At 44.2% G+C, this 27,633-nt stretch overlaps 1 protein-coding gene across 10 annotated transcripts in view; it reads right to left on the bottom strand.

Moving 5' to 3' along the window:
* IKZF1 (IKAROS family zinc finger 1) overlaps positions 1–27,633 on the bottom strand; it is a 104,834-nt gene that overhangs the window by 49,448 nt on the left and 27,753 nt on the right. For all 10 annotated transcript variants that reach the window (XM_083188192.1, XM_083188191.1, XM_083188193.1 and 7 more), the window contains one exon: positions 13,089–13,208. In XM_083188192.1, coding sequence (XP_083044318.1) covers positions 13,089–13,208 — 120 coding nt within the window. The remainder of the gene's footprint in view (positions 1–13,088; positions 13,209–27,633) is intronic.

The following is a 27,633-nucleotide window of genomic DNA, read 5'->3' as shown; positions in this document are numbered from 1 at the left end:
AACACCTAGGGAACAGTGACCACAATATGGTTTCACTGGAAATCAACTTCAGTAAATTACATCATAAAGGATCGACAAAAATACTAAACTTCAGAAAAGCTAACTTCGAATTACCGGTATTCAGAGAAGCCCTAAAAAGAATTGTGTGGCAAAGTTTTTGAGGGGATAAATGCTGAGGAAATGTGGGATACTCTAAAAAATGTACTCAAATCATTAACTATTAAATACATTCCTAAAGTAACTAAGGGTAAATTCAATTAAAAAAGCCACCATGGTTGGACAAAAAAGTTAGGTCAGCAATCAACAATAAAACAAGAGCACTTAAATTCTATAAAAATAACTTAAATGAGGAGCAATTCACCAAATACAAAGAATTAAACAAAATTTGAAAAGGGGCAATCAAAGTAGCTAAAAGGGACTATGAAGAGCACATAGCCACTGAAAGTAAAACTAACCCCAAGAAGTTTTTCAAATACATAAATAGTAAACGTATAATTAAGGACAACATAGGCCCACTAACTGATATCAATGGAAAAAGTTTTACGGAGGACAAGGGAAAAGCAGAACTGTTAATTGAGTTCTTCTCATCAGTGTTTACTAAGGGAGAGCAGACTGTGGAACGCACACATAGCACAAATGGGATGAACAAGCCAGGCCTCAATATTGAATTCTCTACCGAGGAAATAATATTGAGGCTCAGCAAAATCAAAACAAATAAATCACCTGGGCCAGATGGGATTCATCCTAGGGTGCTAACGGAATTAAGGGAGGAATTAGCTTCCCCTCTACATTATATCTTTGATAATTCACTATCATCAGGAAAGGTACCAAAAGAATGGAGAATAGCAGAGGTAGTGCAATTATTAAAAGGAGGATCCCACTAATTACAGACCTGTTAGTTTAGCATCAATAGTGGGTAAACAATTTGAACGATTTTTAGAGATGGTATCCAGGAATATTTAGACCTTCATAGTTTACTCAGTAATAACCAGCATGGGTTCGTGAAAAATCATTCATGCCAAACTAATCTACTTGGTTTCTATGAAGATGTTAGCGAAAACCTTGATAATGGAAACGCTGTAGATGTGATTTTCCTAGATTTTGCTAAAGTCTTCGACACAGTACCACACAAGAGGTTGATAAATAAAATGGAGGACATGGGATTAGGGACAAATATCTGTAGATGGGTAGGGAACTGGCTGTGTAATAGAGAACAAAGAGTGGTTGTGAACAGTGCCGTATCAAATATGATACCATTACTAAGTGGAGTGCCACAGGGTTCGGTTCTTGGGCCCATTTTGTTTAACATTTTTATTAACGATATTGGGATGGGGTTACTCAGCAATGTATCCATCTTTGCGGACCATACAAAAGTGAGCAGAGTTATTAAATCATCAGAAGATGTCACCACGCTTCAAAATGATTTTGACAATCTAGATGAGTGGGCAAAAAAGTGGAAAATGAGGTTCAATGTGAACAAATGCAAGGTCATGCACCTTGGGAGACATAACCAGTGTGCTAGTTATAACCTAAGCAGGGATGAATTGCGTAAATCAGTACTCAAAAAGGATCTAGGAGTCCAATAGACAACAAACTGGGGTGTAGTGCTCAATGTAATATAGCAACAAAAAAGGCCAACAAAATTCTAGCATGTATTAAAAGGGGCATGAAAACTAGGGACTCAAAGGTAAATATGCCTCTGTACAAATCATTGGTTAGACCGCACCTCGAATATGCAGTGCAGTTCTGGGCCCCGCACTATAAAAAGGACATTATAGAATTAGAAAAAATCCAAAGAAGAATATCAAAGCTTATTAGGGGAATGGAGAATTTAAGCTATGAGGAAAGATTAAACAATTTGGGACTATTTACACTAGATAAAAGACGTTTAAGGCGGGATATGCTCAACATGTTTAAATATATTAGGGGCCAATATAAGGAACTGTCAAACACCCTTTTTGCTACTAGAAAGGAATCTAGGATGCGAGGGCACGAGGTTAGATAATAAGAAAAAAGATTTTGTTCATCTAGAAAAAAATATTTCTTTACAGTCAGAGCAGTCAAACTTTGGAAATCTCTTCCTGGAGAAGTGGTGTCGGCAGACACTATAAATACGTTTACAATAAGGTTGGCTAAACATTTATTGGTTAAAAACATCCATGGGTATGAATAAGTAACATAATCTGTTTTTAAAAGATCAGAACATACTATACAACAAGGGATAAGCTACTATAAACATAGGTTGAACTAGATGGACGCAAATCTTTATTCAGCCTCACCAACTATGTAACTATGTAACTATATAACTAGCTCTGTGCTGCCCGGACACAGGTGAGGAGGGGTCGGTGCAGGGCGGCGGGTCCCGGTAGAAGCCCATAGGCTTCTATGGGGCATCGCCAGCTATTGCTGGCAATGCCCACCGTCGCGGTAACCCGGCGGGGGATGTTTTTTGAGCATCCCAAAATGCTGTAAAAACCCTGATAACGGGGTTTTTACCAAATTTTTAGTTTAGAGAATCTCCCCCTATGTGAGTTTATGGGCCCTTTCATTTATGGTGTAGGCTGGCCCTCACAGACTACCTCATAGGTCATGGGTTCGATTCCAACTCATGGCTGTGCGGTGTTTTATATATTCTCCAAAAGCTGGCGATGCCCCATAGAAGCCTATGGGCTTCTACTGTGACCCACCGCTGCCCCGCAACGACTCCCCCTTACCTGTGTCCGGGCAGCACAGAGCTGTGCTGCTAGGACCTGTGACCTCCTCCTCCCTGCACTGTAATACTCTTCCGGGTGCAGGGAGGAGGAGAGCCAGCCCCCCTTTGCCGCCCATATGTCGGTGATGGGCGGCAAAGGGCGGCGGAGCTGGGCTGCGGATGTTAGAACATCCCGCCCATAATCCAAAAATATACTGGTAGGTTAATTGTCTCCCAACAAATTAACCCTAGAATGTTTGTGTGTACATGAGGTAGGCTCTTGTAAGCTCCACTGAGGCAGAGACTGATGTGAATGTTTAAATATTCTCTGTGAAGCGCAACGGAATATGTGTGCGCTATATTAGAAACTGTTAATAAATATATAAGGTACACGTTACAGGTCATTATGATGAATATAAATGTTGGCTTGGCAATTTTCATACTCAAAGGGTTAAATATTTGTGTTTTTTTTAAAGTATATAGTGAACTGGTGTTACAAGGCACTCCAATCACAGATTAGTGCAAATCCACCAATTGCGCTGAAATATCTACATTTCCACTAACATAAGCTCATTGTGATGTTTTACCTAAGTCAGAGCATCACTGTACTTGGACTTATTTATTACAATAGTGCATGCTACCCATTTTCAAGACAGAGGTAGCCCTGTTAAGTATTAAGGGTTGTTGCTGTGGTGCAGTAGGAATAAAAAGTAATGGGAGCTTATGCCAGCTTCCATTTATTCAGATAAGTGATCATTCTTAACTAAAATAAAGACATAGGACCTAATTCAGATCTGATTGGAGGACAAATCTGTTCTTAAAACTGGCAACATCATGTGCACTGCTGGTTGGGCAAACATAACATGTGCAGAGAGAGTTATGCCACCCATACACTTGTGAGTTTGATTTCCCATGAAGCTCCCTTTTCAATAAATCGCATTGAAAATGTTTTTACTGGCGTACAATTCTGCATACAATCATGCAATTTATCTAACGCCCCTTGTGATAAAAATATTGTGTGGGATTGCATGATCGAATGCAATTACATTGAATGCTGACGAATATACTCCAGATTATAACAGTCATGTGAACAATGGGTGGAAGAGGAGCACGATGGTTTGCTTAGATCGCCACAGGTTTTATTTTCCCTTCAGTTAGACATGACCCGGTGCATGATGGGAAAGGTCCTCCCTGCAAAGGGGATCTACTGTAGACTCACTTCAATTCTAGAGCATTGGTCTAATGTTATATGCTACATATCTTTTAAAGAGATTGTAATACTTTCATCTTCTTTCCCAAATTAGAGATTTGCTAACTGTGCTTCTTCTTCTTTGGTAACAGCCAGATCACTGTACAATAGATAAAACCCTAGTTAGAGTGGAGTTTATCAGCCCAGGAGAGATGCAACAAAGAGATAGAGCAGACTTCCTCTAACAGTCAATATCTGTACTAAAAACCCACATAGGTCAGTTTACTATTGCTGCTTCCCATCTTACTCATAGTATAATAGTGATCACACCAGTATCATTTTAATATATTTTTTAGTTCTAATGTTATGTACTATGGGGGAACGTGGCGGGGACCGGCAGCGAAGCGGCGGGGGGAGCTCCATTGTAAGGGGACGCATGCGCCTCTCGTGCGCTCGCGTCCCCTTCTGAAGTCTGGTGGGGGCTGGCGGGTGGCGAATCCACCACCAGCCCCTGCAATGAAGAGAGGCGCTACATCTGCACATGCTTCAGAATATTATTTGTATAAACATATTTATATAAAATCACCTCAATCACAATACAAGCTTACAAACATGAAGGTTAGTAAACTAGTAATCATCATTAAAGCTCCATACACACGGTGCGTTTTTTGCAATAATCGCAGGGGATATGGTCACTAAGCAACCATATCCCCACATCTACGGGGATACGGTCACCGGGAGCGCACTCCTGTGACCAGCCCTGGGGTTGTCGCTGGTCGGAGGAGCATGCTCCTGCGATCAGCAGCTTCCCCTGGCAGTCAGCTGTTTCCCTGGCTCTTCCCCCAGCAGTGTCTCATTTTCATCAGCAACCATCTCTGGTCGCTGATGAAAACAGGACACTGAGCAATATATTGCTCTGTGTGTACGGAGCTTAAGATCAGTTATTAGTGCCTGTGGACTGCCACCAGTACATGGGGCCCGAATCAGAGCTGCTTGCTGGGCTGCAAGTGTTTGGAGCCACCCCACATCACCCCCGCACAAGTGAAATCCCGTACATGTGCACGGCTGCGAATGCATTCACAGCTGTGCACACAGGGAGAAATCCATTCAGTATCAGTCACCATCTAATGGATTCCCTGTTTGCCATGGGGAGAAAGAAGCCAGTAATGACATCAGTGTCCCTCCCTCCATTTCTTTCTTTGCATGTCTGAATACATCTGCCCTTGGTTGGGGCTCTTTGGAAGTGGCTGAACTGACATTTATCTCTGTTGGGATGGGTAGGGTGGTACAACTGAGAACCTAAGACCCCAAGCTTTTGAAAGGCACCAGACAATGTACTGAGTTGCAGGGTGCAGTGCAGCCACCATCTTGGGTTGCCATGAGTGGCACACACATGCTTTTGATGAAAGTCTTGCAGACTGAAATATGTATATTTGACACCATAGGTCGCTTACGGCCCTATCCACCCATTGTCGATACATTTTTCAGTGAATTACCACAGCCGATGCCCATTGCCCATACAATTGTAGGAGTTTCTGATCACCTTATCCACGCTAGACCTTTGTGTGCCCCCACAAGTCGTGTTGCACTCTTTAATCTAAGTATATATTTATATATAAAACCTAAAATCTTTCTAACCTAAATACTTTCTGACACCTGCCACTCAAATCATTCAAAATAGCACAGACTTGGTGTCCTCACCGGTACCTCCGTATCCACAATAGTAGCAACAAAGGACTCTCAGAAGAACATTTCAAAGGAAAATACATATATTAGGTTCTTTTTTTTTATCTAAAAACTTGCAAACAGAGACGTCAGATATTGTATAATGAAATCATTACTAAACCATCTATTCTACAGAAGACAGGAGAAACAACACAGTTCCAGCTGCAGAAAGCATTGTTCCACTTAAGAGGTGAAGCATGAAACTGGCATAATTCACAGGCACTGGCTCTTCACACAATGTCATGTCTTGCAGGAAAGCCAAACTACTGGGAGCAGTGAATGAAACATAAACAAACAAGACAAAGATATGTATGGAAAACCATGATGACTGCTCAAGTAGATATGTGTAGACGTATGGTAAACCCAAGAGCAGAACACAAGCAAATTTCATGCTTCAGAAGAGGAATAACCTCCGTCTCATACTAACTTTCTAAAAACAAACTGTAAATACAACAGCTACTGTATGTCAATGCAAAATGTTGTGGCTGGAATATAACCAAGAAAGGACAACCTTTAAATTAAACACATGACAAGTAATAACTTGAGATCTCATGTTACAGTAGATTAACCGCAAAAAGCCACAGTTCGTATCAAATTTGATGTTCTTCCATATGTAGCAACAGGTCAGTAGTGGAAGTGTATGAGAGCTAAATCTTTTTCTTTATACAGTACCTTCATTAATTTCAGTGTGTAATCACTTGTAAGTCTTTATAATAGCTTAAGGTCAAGACTAATTTAACAAATAAAACCAAATCGGGCATTTGGCAGGCCAGGGGAAATCAATAGCTCTTCTATATTTTTATTACTATCAGATTTAAATTGATTTACAGTAACTATAGTTACAGAGTTTCAGCTCAGAGAGCCTAAATTCATTGGGAACTACAGCAAATGGGTAATTTAATGCGTTCATCCTGCTGTGTGCGCCTGCCGGTTACTTCCTCCTCACGCAACTGGACAATGGTGCTTGCAATGCTATTGGCTGACAGTGATCAGGAGTCTAAGTAGGTATATGAATAGGAAAACTGGGCACTATCAGAGACTATACTTACACAGGGTAACACTGTGACTGGGCAATATATGGCAGCAGTGTAGCACCATGGAATGGGCTCTGTATTATACCCATATAAACCAGTGACTGTGCAATATATTGTAGCACTGGGCCCACATGGACACAACAATATATAACTACAGTAGACAACCAGGGATTAAGAGAAATATGATAACAGTAAGCTTCCAGGCAGTGGCATAACTACTGTAGGTGGGTTTAAGTTCAGAACATGAAGCCACGAGGATTAGCATAACTAAACTGCTTCTCAGAACATTAAAATGTGTACCCTCAAGGCCTTGCTTAAGGCACAATGGCTCACTCCACTTCACTTGTCACAGGTTACTATTCCCAATAGATGTTTAAATGGATAGTAAAACTGCTAGCCTAGGGGTTCCCATGTTCTTATCTTAAAAACCGCAGGTGTAAGGTGTGTCGCTTTTATTGGGCCTGGCTATGTCCAGGAAAAAAGGGACACAATGGGCTGGCTCAGATGTACCCCACCCCTGCTGAGGATTAGTGTGTGATACTGGCCCTGCTGGCTTTACTAGGGAAGGACGGGGAGGGCCATAGGGAGGAGGGTGTAGCAACTGCTTAAGACTACACCAGTTGTCTGGGCAACTAAAAATGTGGCCCAGAAACTGCCTGGGCATGACCCTACTGAAGGCAGCATGGTGGTGTGATGTTATAGGTCACACTGACTGACCCTTCAGGACAGGCTGCGGTGAAGACTAGGGGGGAGATTCTCTAAACTAAAAATTCATCTGGGTTTTTACCACATTTCGGGATGCTCTAAGCATCCCCCTGCCGAGTTACCGCGATGGGGGGCATTGGCAGAAAAATCCTCATTGAAGCCTGTGGGCTTCTAACGTGACCCCCCGCCGCCCCGCACCGACCCCCCCTCACCTGTGTCCAGGCAGCACAGAGCTGTGCTTCCCGGACCTGTGACCTCCTCCTCTCTGCAGTGTACGGTAAGGGGGTGCGGATGTTAGAGCATCCTCCCCTAGGCCTGAAGGTGGGCTATGCAGTGTTGAGCGGATGAGCAGCAGTCAGTCATCAGGTAGTGACTTGAACTGCATCACAGTGGGGCGATGAGCCCGCCTTTCAAGATTTTGCTATGGGGCCTACAAAATTCTAGTTATGCCCCTGGCAAACACTCTCAAAATATGAGATAGTGTTCCATTCAGGACCGCATCCCTAGTTCAACCTGTGTAAGAATTAGGGAGATCAATCTGCGCAAACTTATCCTGTGATTAGTCATTGGCTCTCATTATATCTATCTCTGGTGTACGAACTCCTTATCTTCTCCTAAAGCCATCCTGTCATTTTTAAGTGGTATAGAGACGGTTTGATGTGGCGACTGTCGATATCGATTCTATATCGACGGCCACCGGGACCCGGCGGGTGGCGGCATCAAACGGGAGGGAAGGACAGTGCATAGAGGGAGGGGCGAATGCTGCATAGAGCAGCATGTTATCTGCCTTTGATCTAGAAGATTGAAGCAGAAATAGACTGGCCAGGCCAGTCTATTTCTGCTTTGTATCCTGGTGCCACTGGGCTGTGCATTGGGATCGAATCTGCATTGAAGGCAGTTAACACGCTTTGATTCAGGGTCGTTTTCGATTAGATTTCGATTCGATTTTGCTTCAATAAGCAAAATACGATCAAAGTCACTCTGAATCGAAGCATGTGCACGGGGCATTACTGCATGGGGCATAGTTATGTGGCAGTGGTATGGCATATCTTTGGGACATAGAGCCCAATTCAGAGTAGACCTGAAAAATGGTCAAAAGAGTGTGCACTGCAGGTGGGGCAAATGTAACATGTGCAGAGAGTTACATGTGGGTGGGGTGTGCTCAAACTTAAATTAAAATTGCAGTGTAAAAATAAAGCAGCCAGTATTTCACCTGCACATAAACAAAATAACTCACCTAAATGTTACTCTGCACATATTACATGGGGATACGGTCGGTTGTTCGACCAAAAGATGGTTGACTGTCATTAGGTCAACATCACTAGGTCGACATACTGCAATGATCCACAGGGGTCCATGTCGATTGTGTCAACATCCGGTTAAAAAACAGTGAAAACCCAATGTCGACCTTTTGACTGTCGTTCTGACCATGTCGACCTAATGCTTTTGTTGACCTTATGACCTGTCTACCTTGTCCCATGTCGACCTAGACCCCTGTCGAACAGTAGTATAGTACAGCAGTATGTTGACATTGTGGTGTTGACCTAATGACTGTCGACCATCTTTAGGTCGACCAACCAATCCATACCCATTACATGTGCCTGACCTGTAGTGCACATGATGTTGTCTATTTCGAGAACATATTTGTCTTGTGAGCAGGTCTTAATTAGTCCCATAAGGAGGTAAACTACATGCTGTGGGCATAAACAACCACCTACATTCGCTTTTAACAGGTTGAATATAACAGCAAGAAACTATGAGGTTTAAGTTCCTTACACAGTATACAAAAATAAAGGTCCATACACACTGGGCGACTATGGACAGCGATGATGACAATCACCACTGCATACACACTGAGCAGCTTTCCCCCTACCCGGCGCTGACGGAGGGGAGAGGACGGCTTTGCATAGCGCAGAGCTATGCAAAACCGCCCTCAAAGCCGCTCATCGGCTTTCCCGGAGATGTTGCGGGAGCGCTCAGCAGCTCTCACCGCTCATCGCCGGGCCATACACATTGGGCGGCTTTGAGCTGAAAGCCGCTCAAACAGGCTGTTTTGAGCGGCTTTCAGCTCAAAGTCACCCAGTGTGTATGGGCCTTAACAGTTGAAGAGATTCTGTATAAAAACAGGAGATAAAATTCCGCAAGCTGATTGCAAAAGATTGGTCTACATGACACTTTTGGATGAAGTCATTATTGGTAAATAGAGGCTGGCAGGTATTTTAGCTGAAGGGATGTCCACATTCCCATAAATGTCTAGAGAAAAATTGTGAAGTATTAATATATGACATAAAGTCATGAAACATTTTAGGTTAAATTTATCCAAAAACAGGTTCCACAAACTTTTACTCACAACTGTAATGGAATAAGTGGATCATGTGAATGTCTTGGGATGATGTGAGATGCAGGTGGTGAATGAGTCAATCTGGTCTTTCAGTTGAGGTCATGTGACACTGCTGATTTAGTTAAAAAGGACATCTTTGAACTGATATAGTATGAAAAAACACGCTCCACTGCTTACATAAGCTGCAGTCAACTGTACAAGGCGCGTGCAAAGTTTCACTGTTGTATGCCAAAAGGAAAAATGATTCATATACAAAAAAATAGCAGTTCTCCTTCAGAGGCTTTTATATAATTCAAAACGATCCTGCTATTATACTAGATGAATCAGCATGTCACAGTATAGCAGCATGCTAATTACAAACACCCACAACAGAAAATATTCATCAAAAAATACTTTCCACTCCTAGAACCAGGGCCGCTAACGGCTGTCCCAGGCCCCGGCCTCTGGAAGGGCCTGGGCAGCTCATTTTGCGGGGGCCCGGACTGGAAATCAGTCCCGGGCCCCAAAATTCCTGGTGGCAGCCCTGCCTTGATCTCCTGTGCCTTGCTACCTTTTGTCTGTCAAACAGGTAAGAAATGATAACTACTACTTGGCATGTGGTTAGCAGGTCAACATTAAATAGGTCGACAGCCAATAGGTCGTCACCAGTCAACATGGGAAAGGTCGACATGTGTTTTGTAAAAAAAAAATCCAGAACGGGTGTTTTTTCATACTTTACTAGTGTGCCAAGCGTAGCATGCCCGAGGCACAAGGGAAAGAGGCACACTCATACAGTGTCCATGTTGATGGAAGTCGATATAGGCACCAAAAAAAGTGAAAAACTTCTTCCGTTTCGACCTATTGCTTGTGTCAACTTATTAAACTGTCAACATTTTTAATGTGTCGACTATGGCCTGTCAACCAATAGTGATCTACTGAAGGGGGTGATCTACCCTGTGACCCATGCCCCTACAATTCTTAGCAGGAACCAATAAAATGAATTTATAACATTGAATCATCTGCACCATTTCCCAGCACTTTATCAAGTATAGTAGCTCTTACTAACTGCTTGATCCCTCAGATGTAGCAGTACACCCCCTCGCTTCTAGGTGCCACGTTCACAATCTCTTTTCACAATATCTCCATATATGGAACTAGACACGCCCTTTGGGTGGAGCATGACATGCTCCCTCATTGGGGCACTTTGCAACATTCTATTCCCTACTATAATCTCCCTGAAACTAGTTTTCAAATGTAGGCAAGTATGACTTATGTAGGAATATAATTTTAAACACAGAGGAGGGAATTTTAGCAAAACATGGAAAGATATAAGAAGGAAAGAGAGATAAACCAATCACCTCTTTATTTTCAATCTATTTTCAAAGATCACCTGCATAATGATAGTTAAGAGCTGATTGATTGATGCTTTATCTCTCTACATGCATTGATAAATATTTCCAAGAATAAGAAGATTGTGCATCAGCCTATACTGCACTTTTACAGTGAAATCACACTAGTACAACACTTGCATAGTAGGACAGTTAGCAAATAAAATGGGCAAAGCTGCACATTTTTGCAGCTTTGACATTTACAGTATATATAATTCATTATTTCAATGATGACCACTAGATGTCAGATAAAGCAAAAAGAAAGCCAAATAAAAGTACTTATTTGGGCAATTTCCAGATTGTTGGTAATATTTAGTGTATAATACTATCCCATTATTCATTCAGGGAAATTCACAGGTTCTCTTCAGATTAACATGAGATGAAAAGCAGCCTTGAAATCAACCAGCCACAGAACCTGTGTCATTTATTGTGTCCATTATTAAATTGATATTATAACAACCCTAATAGTATTAGATAATAGGGATAATAGTGCAAGTACGCAGGAAGCCACAGTAACCAACAACACTTTTCCTTCTGTGTCTAAAGTGCACCAGATTGATTACATTTGATGGGTGATTGGATGATACACATTTTCGCTTATTTAGTAAATAACTTATTAATTACATAATAGTAATGATGTCAATTCACAGTAAATAAAGCTACAGTAACCTGGTATTACACAGTACCCCCCCCCCACACACACACACACACAAAACAACAGCAAACACCAAACATTTATTCTTGTCCTTATAGTCATTGATTTTGACAAGTTGTCAAATCATAACATTTTGGTCCAACGTCTATTTGATATGTACTATAGTCATAATCTTGCTTGTGGCCCAACCATTATGGGTCTCACATAGCATTGGACACATTCAGGAAACAGGTGCATACAGTATGCATCTGTTATCAGTTCTACTTTATCTGCATATCCCCCCCCCGTACTGTATTCATCCTATGTTTGCACATCTTTCCCAAGTCCTGCTATTTAGGCAGGACCATCTGAACGTATATGCACACTGGGCAGCATCTGTGAGCTTTCAAGCATTGGAAGGGGGATATTTAATAGGATCAAAGATTCAAAAAGTGAGAGATTTGGTAAGAAATCTCCAGGGTTTTTTAAAGCGGCAATCATTTGCACTGCAAAACCAGTTTGATTTGGCAGTGTAAATGATTGCCATTTTAAAAAACCTGGAGATTTCTTACCAGATCTCTCACTTTCTGAATCTCTCATTCTATTAAATTTCACCCGAAGTATCTGTGTGACTGCTGTTTCCTTTCCGTGTGCTGTGTGGGGAAGATCCTCTTGTAACATGCAGGAATTCTGGTTCACTCGCAAAGGCAAATTCCTTTTCATGTGCACTGCAGGTGGGGCAGATGTAACATGTGCGGAGAGATTTCGATTTTGTTTTGAGAAGGAATTTGCCTTTGCGAGTGAACCAGAATAAGGGCCTTAATGCATACCTGGCATCTGTAGGTCAATTTTTACTGAAGTAACAGTGAGGGATACCCCCACCCTACCATTACATTCCACTCCTGCAATCATCTGCTCCGGACCAGCTAACGTACAGCCAAGTCCCCAAGTAACGGCGAGGAAATGTATAGTGTGTGGCTGCTCATTTCATGCAAAGGTCAGCCAGATGAGAGGCAAGCAGAGAAAAATGCTCCTCAGCTGCTCTGATTTTGAAATACCCACAATCAGAGTTGCCAGGTAGCATTCTCTACCTGCCTTCTAGCCTGCAACCAGACAGTGATTGGCTGTCAGCATGCTGATTGGAGCTTTCCACCAATCAGAGTGCGGACAGCCATCACTGTATGGAAGCATGTGGAGAGATGGTGTGGGACCGTATGAGAGGATGTTATAATGTTTTTTATACATTCCTCTGAATGAATGTATAGAGGCCCCAGTGCACCGCTTTGCCCAAGGCATTGCTGTTAAGATAGCCCTGGGAATATATAAAAATATTTTCTAGAAAATCTTCTTATTTCCCAGCCAAGATCTCAGTAATTTGTCAGTAGACTTTATGGATCTTACCATTAGATTTGTCATTTTTGGATGCTTGTTGCGACCCTGCATTGGTGGAGAGATCCTCAGGCAAAGGCATGGGTTCATCATTGTCATCCAAACCATCACTTATTGCAGGACTTTGGTTTCCTGTGTGGTGAGAAGTCATAATAATTAACGTTAACATTTAATTAAAATATGGCGGTATATTGCACTGATAGTAGTAGGAGTAAATGTAGTAGTAGCAGTAATCTTAGAAATAGTAATAGTACTAGAAGTAATAGTAGTAGTTATCATAGAAATAGTAGCAGTAGCCGTAGTACAGTATTAGTAGAAGGAGTAGTAGAAATAGTAATAGTAGTAGTAGGACTAATGAAGTAATGAAGTATTTACTTTGCAGTATATACTGTATAACAAACAGCCATAACACCTTACAGTTTCTAAACACCGACCAAAAGGCTACTGACATGTTTCAAAAGCAACCAACAAAGCATTTAAAACCCTACACAATACCCATCTCCCAGGTACTAAATTTAGAGAGATAGTGCAAAAAATGCTTAATTATTCATTTCTGGCAAATCATACTTTGGAGTGTGGCACATGTACAGTATGCAGGGGCAGATTTAGGTGTCATGGTGACCATATATATACACAACAGAGGTGGCTACTCCCTATCACCCAATTTAAAAAAAAAAAAATATTTGCAAATATTTAATGACAAATAGACCCCTTGATCTATTGAAGGTGGTTCCAGAGTATCTCAGCTCCCTATATAAGCATATATGAAATGGTTGTACCAGGGTGCACAGATGTGCATCTGTGCTTTACACTTCCCGTCATTAGTGCTACATAGAGCACATCAGGTTTTCTACTTAGACACAAACTTCTGCTGAAAGCTTCAGAAGCCGATGCCAGTTAGCACAGATAACATCTCTGCCTTTTGGTTCCCTGGAAGTGCCGGATATTGTTCCGTTAAATATATCTCACTTTGTTCATTTCATTTCACAACTGCAACAGTTCTTACCATCAGATATTAGTTTCGGAATAGGCAGAGATGTGTGAGCTAAATGAGGTTAGTGTGGGCTGGGCTGCTTTTCTGCCACTTGTAAGTGCTACATTTCCCAAAAATAGTGATACAATATGCCAAGACTCTTGCAATACAATTTACATTAACTGTACTTAACAACTATTAGAAATAAAGGCATTCAAACAAATATAGACAAAACTGTATACAGCTGAAAAAGTAAAGAAATGTACTGACAAAGGTTAAAATTTGACAAAAATTGTCATATAATCTTGACCTTAAATTGATTCGGCCGACTGTAAATGATTAAATAACACATATGTGACAGTAAAGCTAAGTAACAAATAAGAGATAACATATGCATTAAGCTCATATGCTGTACATAAAGGCTGATACATTGTAATGCAGCAACACAGCACCACTCAAATGGTACGTTTTCACAGCAAACCTATACGTTTAAATGACATTTGATGGAACATGCTTTGATTCAAAATTTCAAATAGCCGCATACCCGCTCTGAAGACAGCCAGGCAGCCCATCGCTCTTTGCCTGGCTGTCACACCGATTCCATTCTGCCAGCCTGGCAGCTGTCACCGTGAGCCTCACTCCGTGGCAAGGAGTATAAAACTCCCTTGGCAGAGCATCTAATCCTCCATAGCAACAAGCATGAATCCCGATTGACAGAGCATGTAATCCCCCGTAGCAACAAGTATGTAATCCCCCATGGCAATGAGCATGAAACCCCCCTAGCACCGAGCATGAAGCCCCTGGCATTGAGCATGAAGCCCCTGACATCGAGCATGAAGCCCCTGGCATCGAGAAAGAAACTCCTAGCATTGAGCATGTGGGTAAGTTATGTGGCATTATATGTAATTTGCATCACGGCGTGTGGCGTCATGTGTAATGAGCATTGCATTGTGTGGCGTCATGTGTAATGAGCATTATGGTGTATGGCATCATGTGTAATGGGCTCCATGCCCAGTCTCAATCCAAAAAACGCTGGCGTGCTGCCCACAAACAGCCACCAGCAAATGGACAGTGATGGCTAGCCATCTCTGGATTTGTTCGCACAGATCGCTCGCATGCGCAGTGTGGCTGTTCAGATGGGTCTAGGTCAGCTCATAGGTAGGGTACCTATTAGCAACTTCTACATAGCTTTATATTGCCCTGTTTAGGCAACCCCCCCTAGCAGCCTGTAGTACATCCCATCAGATAAATTGTATGGTACAAATGTGTGCAGTAGATAATTTGCACGCGATTTGTCACGGGTTGTATATATAATAGATCTTCTGCGAAATAAGCCCTCAAGTACAAAATCTGGCATGCAGGTGTCCCGGTAAGCTGCCAAGGAGCTCAATGGAAATGTGATGCAATTTCAAGCCTCAGATAAATTGCCCTAGTGTTTGCCCACCTTAAGACTCAGGAGCTGGGAATCTATGGGTTAACCGCATGGGGCAGATTAAGGGCCAGAAGCACTAAGCTTCAAAAGTGATAAAACAGAGAAATAAACCACCAGCCAATCAGCTGCTGTCTGACACACGGTCTGTGACATGGCAGGAAGGAGCTTATTGGCTGGCTGTTTATCACTCTCCATTTACTCAATTTTGAAGCTTTGTGCATCTGGCCCTAAAACTAAATTAATAGTGCCGTAACTGAAACTAACCCATATGGTTATTTGACCAATAAAACACAATAGCGGAAATAGTTGAAGATGGGAACTGTATTTCCTATGGGATGTTGCTATGGGCAACCAATTAGATCCTGTCTAGGGCCCTTATTCTGATCGGTGCGGATATTCCCGCATTCTTACGGAGCGGTCCGCACGCCACGGTGTTTTGCCGCATGCGGCCATCGTCCGTAGAAACGCCCACGTGTCCTCCGTATTCGGACGGACTCACTCTTTAAGAACAGGGCGTGTTTACGGACGACATACAAACCATGCGTGTGCGGGAGAAACACTCCGATTCTGCACGGTATTACAGAGTATTACAGAGTATGCTCGGAAATACCGCATCCGACCGGGAGCCAAGCGGTGCGACCGCCCGTAAGCGGAGTATTTACGCCAAACAACCCACTATGAAGTATCTTCTGCAATACATCACATGACCCACTTATTCAATTACCTATCCTCATAAAAAACAGCTTATTTGGAATTGGAATCAATTAGATGCCAATATATCCTTACAAGCATGCCTAACACATGCATTGCACACATTAACCCTTACAGCAATGTAAGTGCAATGGTTTGTATTACACCCTGTGTAAAAGATTATAAACAATCTACACATATACTGTTTCAAGTGCAAATAAAACCAACAACTGTGAACTTGCATAAAGAATTTATTAAAAAACAGCATTAACATCGAAAAAAAAAATGATAAAATAATAAATTAAAGCAGCAGATCGCGGATGTCCTGCAGGTCTGCTAGAAGGAGCCGCAAGTGGTGCTCCGCTCGCAGGACGGCCCCACGCACCCCCTCATCTGCTGGTGTGGTGTCATCTGTGGGCATGTCAAAGGGGCAAAAATTAGTCATGTTATTCATGCATACATTTCACATACTGCGACATAAATGGCACAAATGCTAGGTGACATGTGTGTATATATATATATATATATATATATATATCTATGTAGAGAGATATAGACACACATAGATAAATAGATATGACACATACATATATACATACATGCAAACTTATTTACTACATACTGTCTTTTTTGGCCTCTACCCTTTACTCTGCAGAAGACATAACAGTCATAGTGTTTCTTCTCAGTCACAACCCACCCATGACTAACCAATGACAAGCATGTCATGGCCTCCGTCAATAAGAACTTGTCACAATCTGCTCAGTCTAAGTTCAGTGATGGTTCGTGGCATGGGAGTTATGCAAATGTCAGGAATGCACAGTACACATCCTCAAAATCTAAATTCTGTCTAAACCAACCTACAATTCTGTGAGGTCAAAAAAACAATCTGAACTACAGGGGGTGTTTAGGTAGAGGAGGCTCCTGGGACACTGGCAACTTGTGACTCCATTCCAAGGTAGGCCGGCCCCTACTCCATTTATAGCATACATCCTAGAGTTTATAAATAACATTCAGCAACCATATAGATTCCACTATTTGATGGGTCATAATCTACGCTTGCAGCAGGTGATTTTAATCCACAAATGATCCACTCATCCCTTTACTCCTGGATCCTGTTTAACTACAACGGTTATGTGGCAGTCAAAATGGACCTCCAACCCATCCCACAAACCTGTGTAATTGAGAGGTGTCCTGGATGAAAGGGATGCCTTGGACACCCCATCTAACCCGTACCTGTATCTGTAGCTACCCACTTTGGGGTCTATATGAATAGGATGGGCCCAAAATTTATTATCACCAGTGCTACATAAGAAATACCAGTACAACTACTTCATGAATGATGCATTATGTTAACATACCGATCTGCTGGTACTCCGGGGCCTGGCACGCCTCCTCCCCCTCGTCATCCGAATTCTCCGGGGCAACCGTGGCCTCCTCAGCCCCCTCCTCCGCCAGCTCCTCTGCCACAAGAACCTCCTCCTCCACCTCCTCCTCCACCTCCTCCTCCACCTCCTCCTCCTCCTCCTCCTCCTCCTCCTCCTCCTCCACCACCACCACCACCTCCTCCTCCGCCACCAACACCTCCTCCTCCGCCACCAACTCCGCTTCCACATCCTCCTCCACCACCTCCTCACGCACCTCCTCCTCCTCCTCCACCACCTCCTCCACCATTTGCTCCTCCTCCACTTCCTCCTCCTCCACCCTTGCCGCCACCTCCTCCTCCGGGTCTTGGGCCTCCTCCTGGCCCAGGGCTGCCTCCGCGTCTTCACGGGCCTGTCGGGCTCGGGCTCGTGCTGTGTGGTAGAAAAAAACATCATGGTCAATGTCGGGTCATTGGGGCACATGTATTAATCCATAACAAGACATACATGGAAGGGTGATAATGATGGCAAACGATGCAGGAAAGTAGCTCCTTACTGTTAATGGATTCCAAATTGTGACATTTAAATTATTATGTGATTGTTAGTAATTTGTTCACACATTACAACCCAGGCATTTATCAATGTGTAACACATATTAGATCTGGCACATTGTATGCATCAGAATCCTCAATGCTATGTCATTACATATAAAAGCCACATGACTGCATGTTAACCAGGAAGAAGCACACATAACAGTCTATGGACTTTTAAACCCATGGACACCCACTTATCATGAGACACATTTTATTGTTTCTAGATGCTATGTTGTAAGTGCGAAATTTCATAGCTAAAATACTCACACTCAGCAATTTCGCCCCTGATTTGCTGGAGCAGCTGGGGCTGGCGCCTGCGGAGGTCCGACCACCGCCTCTCCAGCTGCCCGAGGGACCTCCGCACCCGAGTGCGGGCGTAAATACGGCGCCCTGCCGCAGCATACGCCCTCCGCTTATGGCGGTTTGTGATGAAGGGCCCCGCACGGCCCAGCCTTGTCTCCATGACGGAGACAAGAACCCTCAGCTCCGCATGTGTGAAGGGTTCTGCCCTTCGTGTCTCCGCCATGTTGACAATGGCATCTATCAACCAATCAGGTGGTGGCATTGGTTGATCACAGTTATTTGTGTTAATAACTTTATTGTTCATCTTTACATGAACAGCGTCTCTGCGCCAACACAAATGGTGACAAATTCGCATGCCTTCAAAACAGTAGTGTTGATGTATGGCAATGAACAAATCTGATATATATAAAACACAGTGTGTATGCACTTAGCAAATCCAATGACGCCTCGCTCCGCCAAGCAACGCGTGCTATAGCTTAGCAACGCATAGCTGTAGTTAGCATTACTTACTCTATGCATCTATGTGTATGCGTACATTTATGTGTAAAAGACACATACACACACTTGCAGGTATCCTGAGACCAGCATTATACACCAGCCCTGCCTGCCTGCCTGCCTGCCTGGCTGCCTGCTCCTTGAAATGTTGAAACATGTGAATAAATTCAAATATCATATATATAGAGATATATATATATATATATATATATATATATATATATATATATATCTGCAAACAAATCAGACATCAACACATGAAAAAATCCCCAACACATTACAGAATAAATCAATGTACTCACCAGTCATCAGGGATAGTATCAACTACAATAATGAAGATATAACAAACACATAAGATCCCTTGAACAAGGTATAATAATTAGCACCTATATTTAACTTCCCCCAAAACTAAGCACATATGATAAATATCTACTATTTCTTTGCCATTAGGAGGGCAGGCTGGCTAATTTTCGTGTTGTAACACTGACAACTAACACACTGTACTTATTTGAAGGGGTGATTTTTACAATAATTGGTGTGTTCTGTCAACTCGATAACATGTACCTGAAGTATCTTTGCGCCACAGAGTCCCGCAGCTGGTATCCCCTCCGGCATTCAGGGGCGCGGGATGGGCGCATGGGCGGATCTTGCGGCTCAGATGGTACCTCCCACTCATCAAAGGGTATCTCACGCCGCACAGCAATGTTGTGGAAAAATATACACAGGCCCACGATCCTCGACACCATTTCAGGCGCATATTGTAAGTCACCACCAGTGCGGTGGAGCACTCTAAATCGACCTTTTAAAAGGCCAATTGAGCGCTCCACCACTTGCCTGGTGGCAACATGCGCCCGATTGAATGCCTCCTGTAGGCCCGGTGCTGGGTAGCTGTACGGCGTAAGTAGCCAGGGCGTACATGGGTAACCGGAGTCACCCAGAACCCACGCATCACGGCCTTCCAGCTCTTGTAGTCTTTGCCATATCCCGGTTTGTCGGATGACATGAGAGTCATGGGCACTTCCGGGAAACTTCGAGTTGAAGGCGAGAATCTCCATGGATGGGCCACATACCACCATCACGTTCAGTGAGTGGAACAATTTGCGGTTCCTATATATCTTCTCACTTCGAGATGGAGGCACAAATGGTACATGGGTGCCATCCACAGCCCCTATCACATTAGGGAAGCCAGCAATTTGATGGAAGGCCTGCTGGCTTCTGCGCAGGGTCTCGGTGGCAAATGTCATGGCCATGAAGTGCCCCTTGCGCCTGAACATGGCCGACGTCACACGCCTCAGGATTCGGCAGAAGGCCGGCTGAGATATTCCAGCAAGTACTGCCACTACTTGTTGGAATGATCCTGAGGCGCAGAAATGCAACACCGCCAGCAGCTGTGTGTGAGGCGGAATTGCTGTCGTGATCCCGTGTAGAGGTTCCAGATCGCTCTGAATTAAGGTGAGCAGATCCAGAATGACATGTGGCGGTAACCGGTACCTAGTAAGTACCTCATCATCGGGCATAGCAAACAGAGTCACCCGTGTGCGATAGATTCTAGCACGTCCTGGCCTCCTTGGGCGACGAGTGGGGAGAGCCGCAAGTGCCCTTAGCCTCCTCTCCATGTAGCGCATCATTGCTTCAGCAACCTATAAAGAAATGAACATAAATACTGATGCACCTATGCACATAATGGCCATATCCCACTACAAATAGATTTGTAGCCTTCAATACGTACAATAGATGGCCGCCCCGTGAAATCCCGCAGATCCATTTGACTCTCTAATGATGACACAATAATATGAACTCAATACACACCGTCAAAAACACACAGATAAAGGTGTCAGCATTTTTTGCCGACATCATGTACTATGAGACATTTCATCTATTGCTGGGACATGTTGTCCTGCAATAGATAAACCCACACAGGTTTAAGACCTGTGAGTGAAATAGTGAACATGTGACATGTTGCAATAATGATACACGCACTTTGCTGGCCCAACAATCTGTAGTCAGTGAGGCAATTGTGCATACATTCATACACTTACATTGTTAATGGATATCATATCTACAAGGAGCATGGAAGAGCTTACCTTAGACCCTGACAAGTCCAGATCTGGAGACAAATGATTCTAGCAGCAAGTCACTATTTATAGGGCTCTCACATGTGTGGTCTATAACAGTAGAGATGAGTATTGCATGACTTGTGGCCTGGATTATCTAAGGGATTGGGCTACTTTTAGCTTGCAAACAAACGCCACAATACCACAGTAGTCATGAATCAAATGTCATGTCATGCTAGCAAATAGCATGTGTATTGTGCAATAGTCACAGGTGTATCAGAAGATTCTATGCAATGTTAGCATTGGTGCCCAGTATTTCATGTAGAACTTTCGCCAGGTTTTACACAATGGAATTTTAGCCACCGTATGCGGCGCGAAAAAACAGCGACGTACGCTCACGCACGGAACGCAGCTGCCGCTGATGTCCGCCAAACAGGCTACACAAACAGTATATAAAGGTGTATTAGAAGGTGACCATGTTGTTGCTAACATGTCTGGATCACAACCAGAGGTGGACCCAGATCTGCAGCAACTATTTGACAAGATGGACTCCAGCACCACCTATGTGCCACTGCACATGCGGCCAGTGGGTAATGAGGAGGCTGCTGGACCTTCTACAGCAGGGCAACCTGCACCTGACCATTCTACAGCAGGGCAACCTACACCTGGCCCTTCTGCAGCAGGCCAACCTGCAGCTGGCTCATATGCACCATCAGCAGAATTGGTTGGAACACAACAGGGGACTTCACAAGGTAGTACCATGGCCAGCACTTCAAGTGCAGCGACTGGTGCCAGGGGGCGTGGCCAGGGACGTGGCAAGGGGCGAGCCAGTGCTACAGCGGAACCATCCAAAAAAAATAAGGCATATGAAGCACAGGAGCTGGCCATCCTGGTTCCCCGAGCACGTGATTGGATAGAGTGTCCATCCGAGAAGCTGACACACACACGCAGATGGAAGATTTGGGAACAGATAACGGCAGAGATTAATGAAGTAGCGCCACAAGTTCGTGAGACGGACCATGTGAAGAAGAGGCAAGTTGTTTTGTGATACATGTGGCCAGTAATAGCCAAGTAATGATTGAATTGATGCTTAGATGCATTTTGCAAATGGCCCGTGAGGTTGTTACGATACACATACATTATTGCCATGTTATTTCGTTGAGAGTTAGAGTAGGGTGATTGTGAATGTGTATTGTAACGGTTGATATCATAGTTGCATGTAATATTATATATGGGACATTAATCACATGTTGTAATATGTAGCACAGAGCAATGGCTGCAACAGCTAACATTGGGAGTGACATGTATTAATATGTCAACTTACATTGCAGGTGGCAGGACTTCAAAACCAACCTGAAGAGGAAGATGACCAAGCGGTGGGAACACAGCCAGACATCTGGGGCCGGGCCCATGCCATCAGGGCTAGAGCTCACCCCCCTGGAGGTGATGGCCGAGAGCTGTATATCAGTTGAGGAGATCAGGGGGGTGAGCACGATGGATAGCGAGGCCCCAGCTGAAGTGTTTGCGTCTTTTCTGGAAGGTAAATATTGGTCATGCCATAAACTTGTGCAAGTAATTATCGTAGAATGTCTCCTAATTGTGTATATCTTTTCCCACAGACACCCCACCGCTTGGTGACAACTCTGCTCAGGAGGTGGAGGAGTCCGTGCCACCTGGCCCCAGAGGTAGGCCTGTGCAGCAGCAGGCATCGGCCCAAGCCGATTTGGCCGCCTTGGCCCAGATGCTTGGGGACATCAACCAGCAGGGAGACTTGGCATCAGAACGGGTGCGTAGGACCGAGGAGATCCTGGCGAGCTTGGTCAGCACCCAGCAGTCCATGGCTGCGAGCATGCAGGCCATGGCTGAGTCACATCAGGCCATGGCTGCAAGTGCTCAGGTGCTGGCCGAGCAAGCCACCCGCCAAAATGATCTCCTCCTCCACCATAATGAGCTTATGGTGGAGCTGGTTACCAGCAACAGGGTCCTAATGTCATCCGTTTCTGGTGCATTACCACCCGCAACACTCCCTGCTGGCAGGAGGGGTAGACCAGCCAACCCCTCCACATCATCTGCTCCACCTGCCCCAGCATCTGGCCGTCCCCGAAGAGCTGCTGCACAGGCCAAGGAGCCTACCAAGGCCAAACGTGGTCGGAAATGAACTTGTGGCTGCATTAATCTCCACCGTTATGTGTTCCCAAATCTTCCATTGTGCTGTGTGTGTCAGCTTCTTGTGTCCAATCACGTGCTGAGGGTAACCAGATGAGCCCTTGCTTCATATGTCCTTTGTGGTTCCCCTGTTGCCCTCTTTTGCCTGCCATTACTGTCAGCTGTACTTGAAGTGATGGCCATGGTACTATCTTGTGAAGTCCCCGGTTGTGTTCCAAATGATTCTGCTGATGGTGCATATGAGCCAGCTGCAGGTTGGCCTGCTGCAGAAGGGCCAGGTGTAGGGTGCCCTGCTGTTGAATGGTCAGGTGCAGCTTGCCCTGCTGTAGAAGGACCAGCAGCCTCCTCATTTCCCACTGGCTGCATGTGCAGTGGCACATAGGAGGTGCTGGAGTCCATCTGTGTGCAATTATATTTGTTTTGTATTATTATTTATTTTGCTGCATCCCTGCCATCTTGTTTATTGTTTGTATGTATTATTTTATGGTCATTGCATCACAGTGGCATTGACTGTGACATGAATATAAATAAATGTGTTTACTTTACCCAAAATGTGTGGTTTCATGAGTACATGTCGAATACACATGTGTATTGATAGTATTAAGATTCAGTCATGTCCATTGTTAGCAGTTTTTAAGTGTGGGACAAGTACAGCATATGTGGGGGATTACTAAGGTTTCCTTGAAGCAGCAATGGTTTCAATTAAAGCACTGACAAGCGGCCTATTAGTGAGTAATGAGTAAAGGCGTAGATTCTATTGGGTTCAGGTGTTAATGGTTGTAGTCATTAGGCGTACGTTCGCCTACCGCATGAACGAGTGGTGTCCGCAAAGCAATAGTACACTTGTGGACACCGCACATTTCTGCCCTTTTTGATCGCGTGCATTCGGAGTGGTTTCCGAATGTACGCCCCCCAACATAAGTGTACTCCCCCGTGTCCGCCCATGTTTCCGCCCCGTTTTGCCCACTTTGAAACTACGCCCATGTGTCATTCCGCATGACGCCCATAATACGCCCCTATTTCCCGACTGATAGCGGTGAACAGTTTTGGACGGGATTTGGCCGAACTGGTACCGAGTCAAGGCGTGGCACATGCGCGTTGCGTTCTCCACGCATGCGCAGACGCCGTAAAGACGCGATCCGAAAGTATGCGGTAAAGTCCGCGTCAATCAGAATAAGGGCCGAGACTGTGCTAAATACAGTAAAAAAGAAGTATGGGGGTTATTCTAGTTCACTCTTTCTGACAAAATCCTTCTTAGATGGACAAAACCATGTGCCCTGCAGGTGGGGCAGATGTTACTTGTGCAGAGAGAATTAGATTTGGGCGGGGTTTTACTTCAAAGTGAGATCTATATTGCCGTGTAAAAATAAAGCAGCCAGTATTTACCCTGCACAGAAACAAAATAACTCACCCAAATCTAATTCTCTCTGCACATTTTACATCTGCCCCCCTGCAGTGCACATGGTTTTGTCCATCTAAGAAGGATTTTGTCAGAAAGAACGAACTAGAATAAGGCCCTATATGCTGATTGGTTGCATATAGAAACATCCCATGTGAAATACAACTCAGATCGTAGTAAATTTCACCCAATATATTTTGAAACATTGGTTATACCGTATACACTCTCTGAGCCAGATGCAATGAAGAGTGATAAACAACCAACCAATCAGCTCCTGTCTGACATTTTTCAAACGCAGCCTGTAACATTTCATGATTAATTTTTCCCAACCCTGCCTTATAAAATATGTTTGATGGTAATACACCCCCCGTGCTTTTATAAACTAACCTCTGCGGGTCCTGGTCTCCATAGCTCCAGTGCCAAGCGCCGGCATCTTGTTTGCAGCAGCAGTATCAGTACATGCTGCTGCCAGGAATCTGCTGCCTGCAGGGAAGCTACAGAAACTCTGCAGCATGGTGAAGGTGGTAGGGCGGCGCTTGTGTCATCACAGCGCAGCCGCGCTGAGAGACAAACTGTGCTGTGTCATGCAAGAAGTGTGTGGGCGGACCGGGGTTTGGGAGGGACTCTATATGGAGGGTAGCACCGCAGCTAACACCCACTCTGTGCGTGCAGGCAGCTCAGCGCTCAGAATCATGAGCAGAGCCGCGGTTGTCGTCATGTGCCTCACTGTTAGCAGCAGGATCTAATGGGTGGTCCGGTGCACCCCCGGACCACCCCTTAGATTCGCCTATGCTCATAAAGAAATATGATGGGGTTATGAGAGATGCGCTACTATCAGCAGCTGGTACTGGGGTTGTCAGCCCCAAAAGAATGTACCAGTGATGGCTGTATAAAAAGAGTAAAACGGATTCTTCTATAAATAATATTTCATTAAACAATAAACAATATATATATATATATTATAACATATAGCATTCCATAATAAAACAGTTGAAAAAGATGATTAAAGGTTCATGTTTGTCACATTACCACTGGAAACATGCGCAGAAATATTAAAGATGGTAGACTTGGATTTGCTCCTAATAACAGGTAAGCGACATGTTGATTGACCAGGTGGCCAACATTGTCCCAATATGAGATGATGAATATGGGGTGCAAATTCCACAATTGAGGTACAAGAGTGATGGTTAAACCTGGATGAACTAGCTGTTCAGCAGCCGCCTCGGAAAGTACTGAGGTATGTCTTTTAGATGTTGAGTCCAAGAAAGGGGTCTTTAAATGGAAGATTTCCTCCAGTGGTAAATGGTGCAAAAGGTATCTCAGTAGCTCAATGTGTTTCCCTGGGATCAGCCTCCCCCAGCTTCATCAGGAGCAGAATGAACACTTTGTGCAGCAAGAGGTTTAAATACCGCCCATAGTAATTACATAACATGTAACAGCTGAACAAATACATATAGAATGTAGAAGAAACATCAAAGTAAATAATCTGAAGGCAGGTTTATATGTCAATAAAAACACCAATGTTTTAATCCAAAATACAATTGCTTTAAAAACATTATATTGGGGGTGGATATGATTTTTTTGCCCCATTCCCATGTGACTCATATTATGGTCATGAGATGTGTGCAACCGGCCCGCAACCTGGACAGTAGCCTCCCTACACATACCTGAGATGTGTTGATACACAGATCGGAGAGACAGCACTCGCTGCTCTCCTTCCTGTGAAAGGACCTGTGTCTGGTTGTCATAGTGATCGGCCAGGTTCACACGAGTTTCCCGGACCAATCATTTCATCTCAATCTTGTCATGTGACCAGTGCCGATCACGTGGTTAGCTAACTTTATCTATGGGAAAATGGCTGCTGTGTTCCAAAAAGGCCTGGCTGGAGCTGAAATTTATGAAGGGCCTATTGCGCACTGCTACAGGGGGTGTGACCAGCACAGCAGGGGTGTGACTATTGAAGTAGGGAGAGAGATAGGTGAAAAATGTTGCAGAAGTATGGTCTGGACAAAGGGTTTGGCCTCTGCCATTGGGTGTGACTAGCACCTATCTTTCTAAAGACTCAGGGCGGGATCCACTAAAGGAAAAATGCAGTAAAAACCCTGTTATCACGTGTTTACTGCATTTCTGTATGCACGCTGGGTTTTTCGCTGCGGGGGTATTGGCAGCAAAAGCTGTCGATACCCCATAGCCTATGGTCTTCTTATCACGACCCGCCGCCGCCCCACACAGACCCCTGTCGCGCCCCCCTCACCTGTGATGCCCAGACCAGTGACCTTCCTAGCCCCGTACATCCCCTTCTGGGTGCAGGGAGGAGGAGGTGGAGTGTGCCCCACAGCAGCAGCAGCCAGGTAGGAGGAGTGGGGAGCCGCCGGTAACCTGCTCACCTCCCGCTGGCTGCTTCACAAAGGGCAGCTCTATCGCAAGAGCTGCCCTTTACGATACTAAGTAAGGTAACAAGACCTGTCACTGCTTAAATGTATTCAACATGTACATATACATATAATCAATATTATAGCCTTGGTACAGATTATGTTTCCATATAGTGCCCATTATTGTCTAAGCATTTGTTCAAACGGTACACCAATGTTCATGGCATAAAAGAAATCGCTGTCGTGTCTAAAGCCAGGACATGACGGCATGCTAAACCTTATTGTATGTTGCAAATCACCTAATATCCAGGCATTTCTTCAGTGGTCTGTCCACCTGAAATAGACCTTTACTGCAGCACAAATTGTCATCTGTGGTGGACATACTTGGCCAGCCATATCACTGCTCATCTTGAATATCTGGCCTGCCCATAGGTGAATCTAAGGGGTGATATAGGTTGATTATAGGTTGATTAGGCTGCAGCCTAGGGCACCAAAATGAGGGGGGGCATCTTGCAGGTGACAGCCGAGAATAAAAGTAAGGCCTACTTCCATGCTTACTTCCATACTTCCATGCTTACTTCTATACTTCCATGCTTGTTAGTCTTACGCGTCCCATTGTGGTGCCCATACACTAGGGCAGCGGTTCTCAAACTGTGGGTCCTGACCCCAAAGTGGGTCCCAACCTGCTCAGCATGGGGTCGGGACTCCATGTTGCTGAC

This window comes from Crinia signifera, chromosome 5 (assembly GCF_055691185.1).
Source record: "Crinia signifera chromosome 5, ASM5569118v1, whole genome shotgun sequence".
NCBI lineage: Eukaryota > Metazoa > Chordata > Amphibia > Anura > Myobatrachidae > Crinia > Crinia signifera.
Note: the sequence above shows the minus strand (reverse complement) of the source record. Positions and strands in the feature narration are given on the sequence as shown.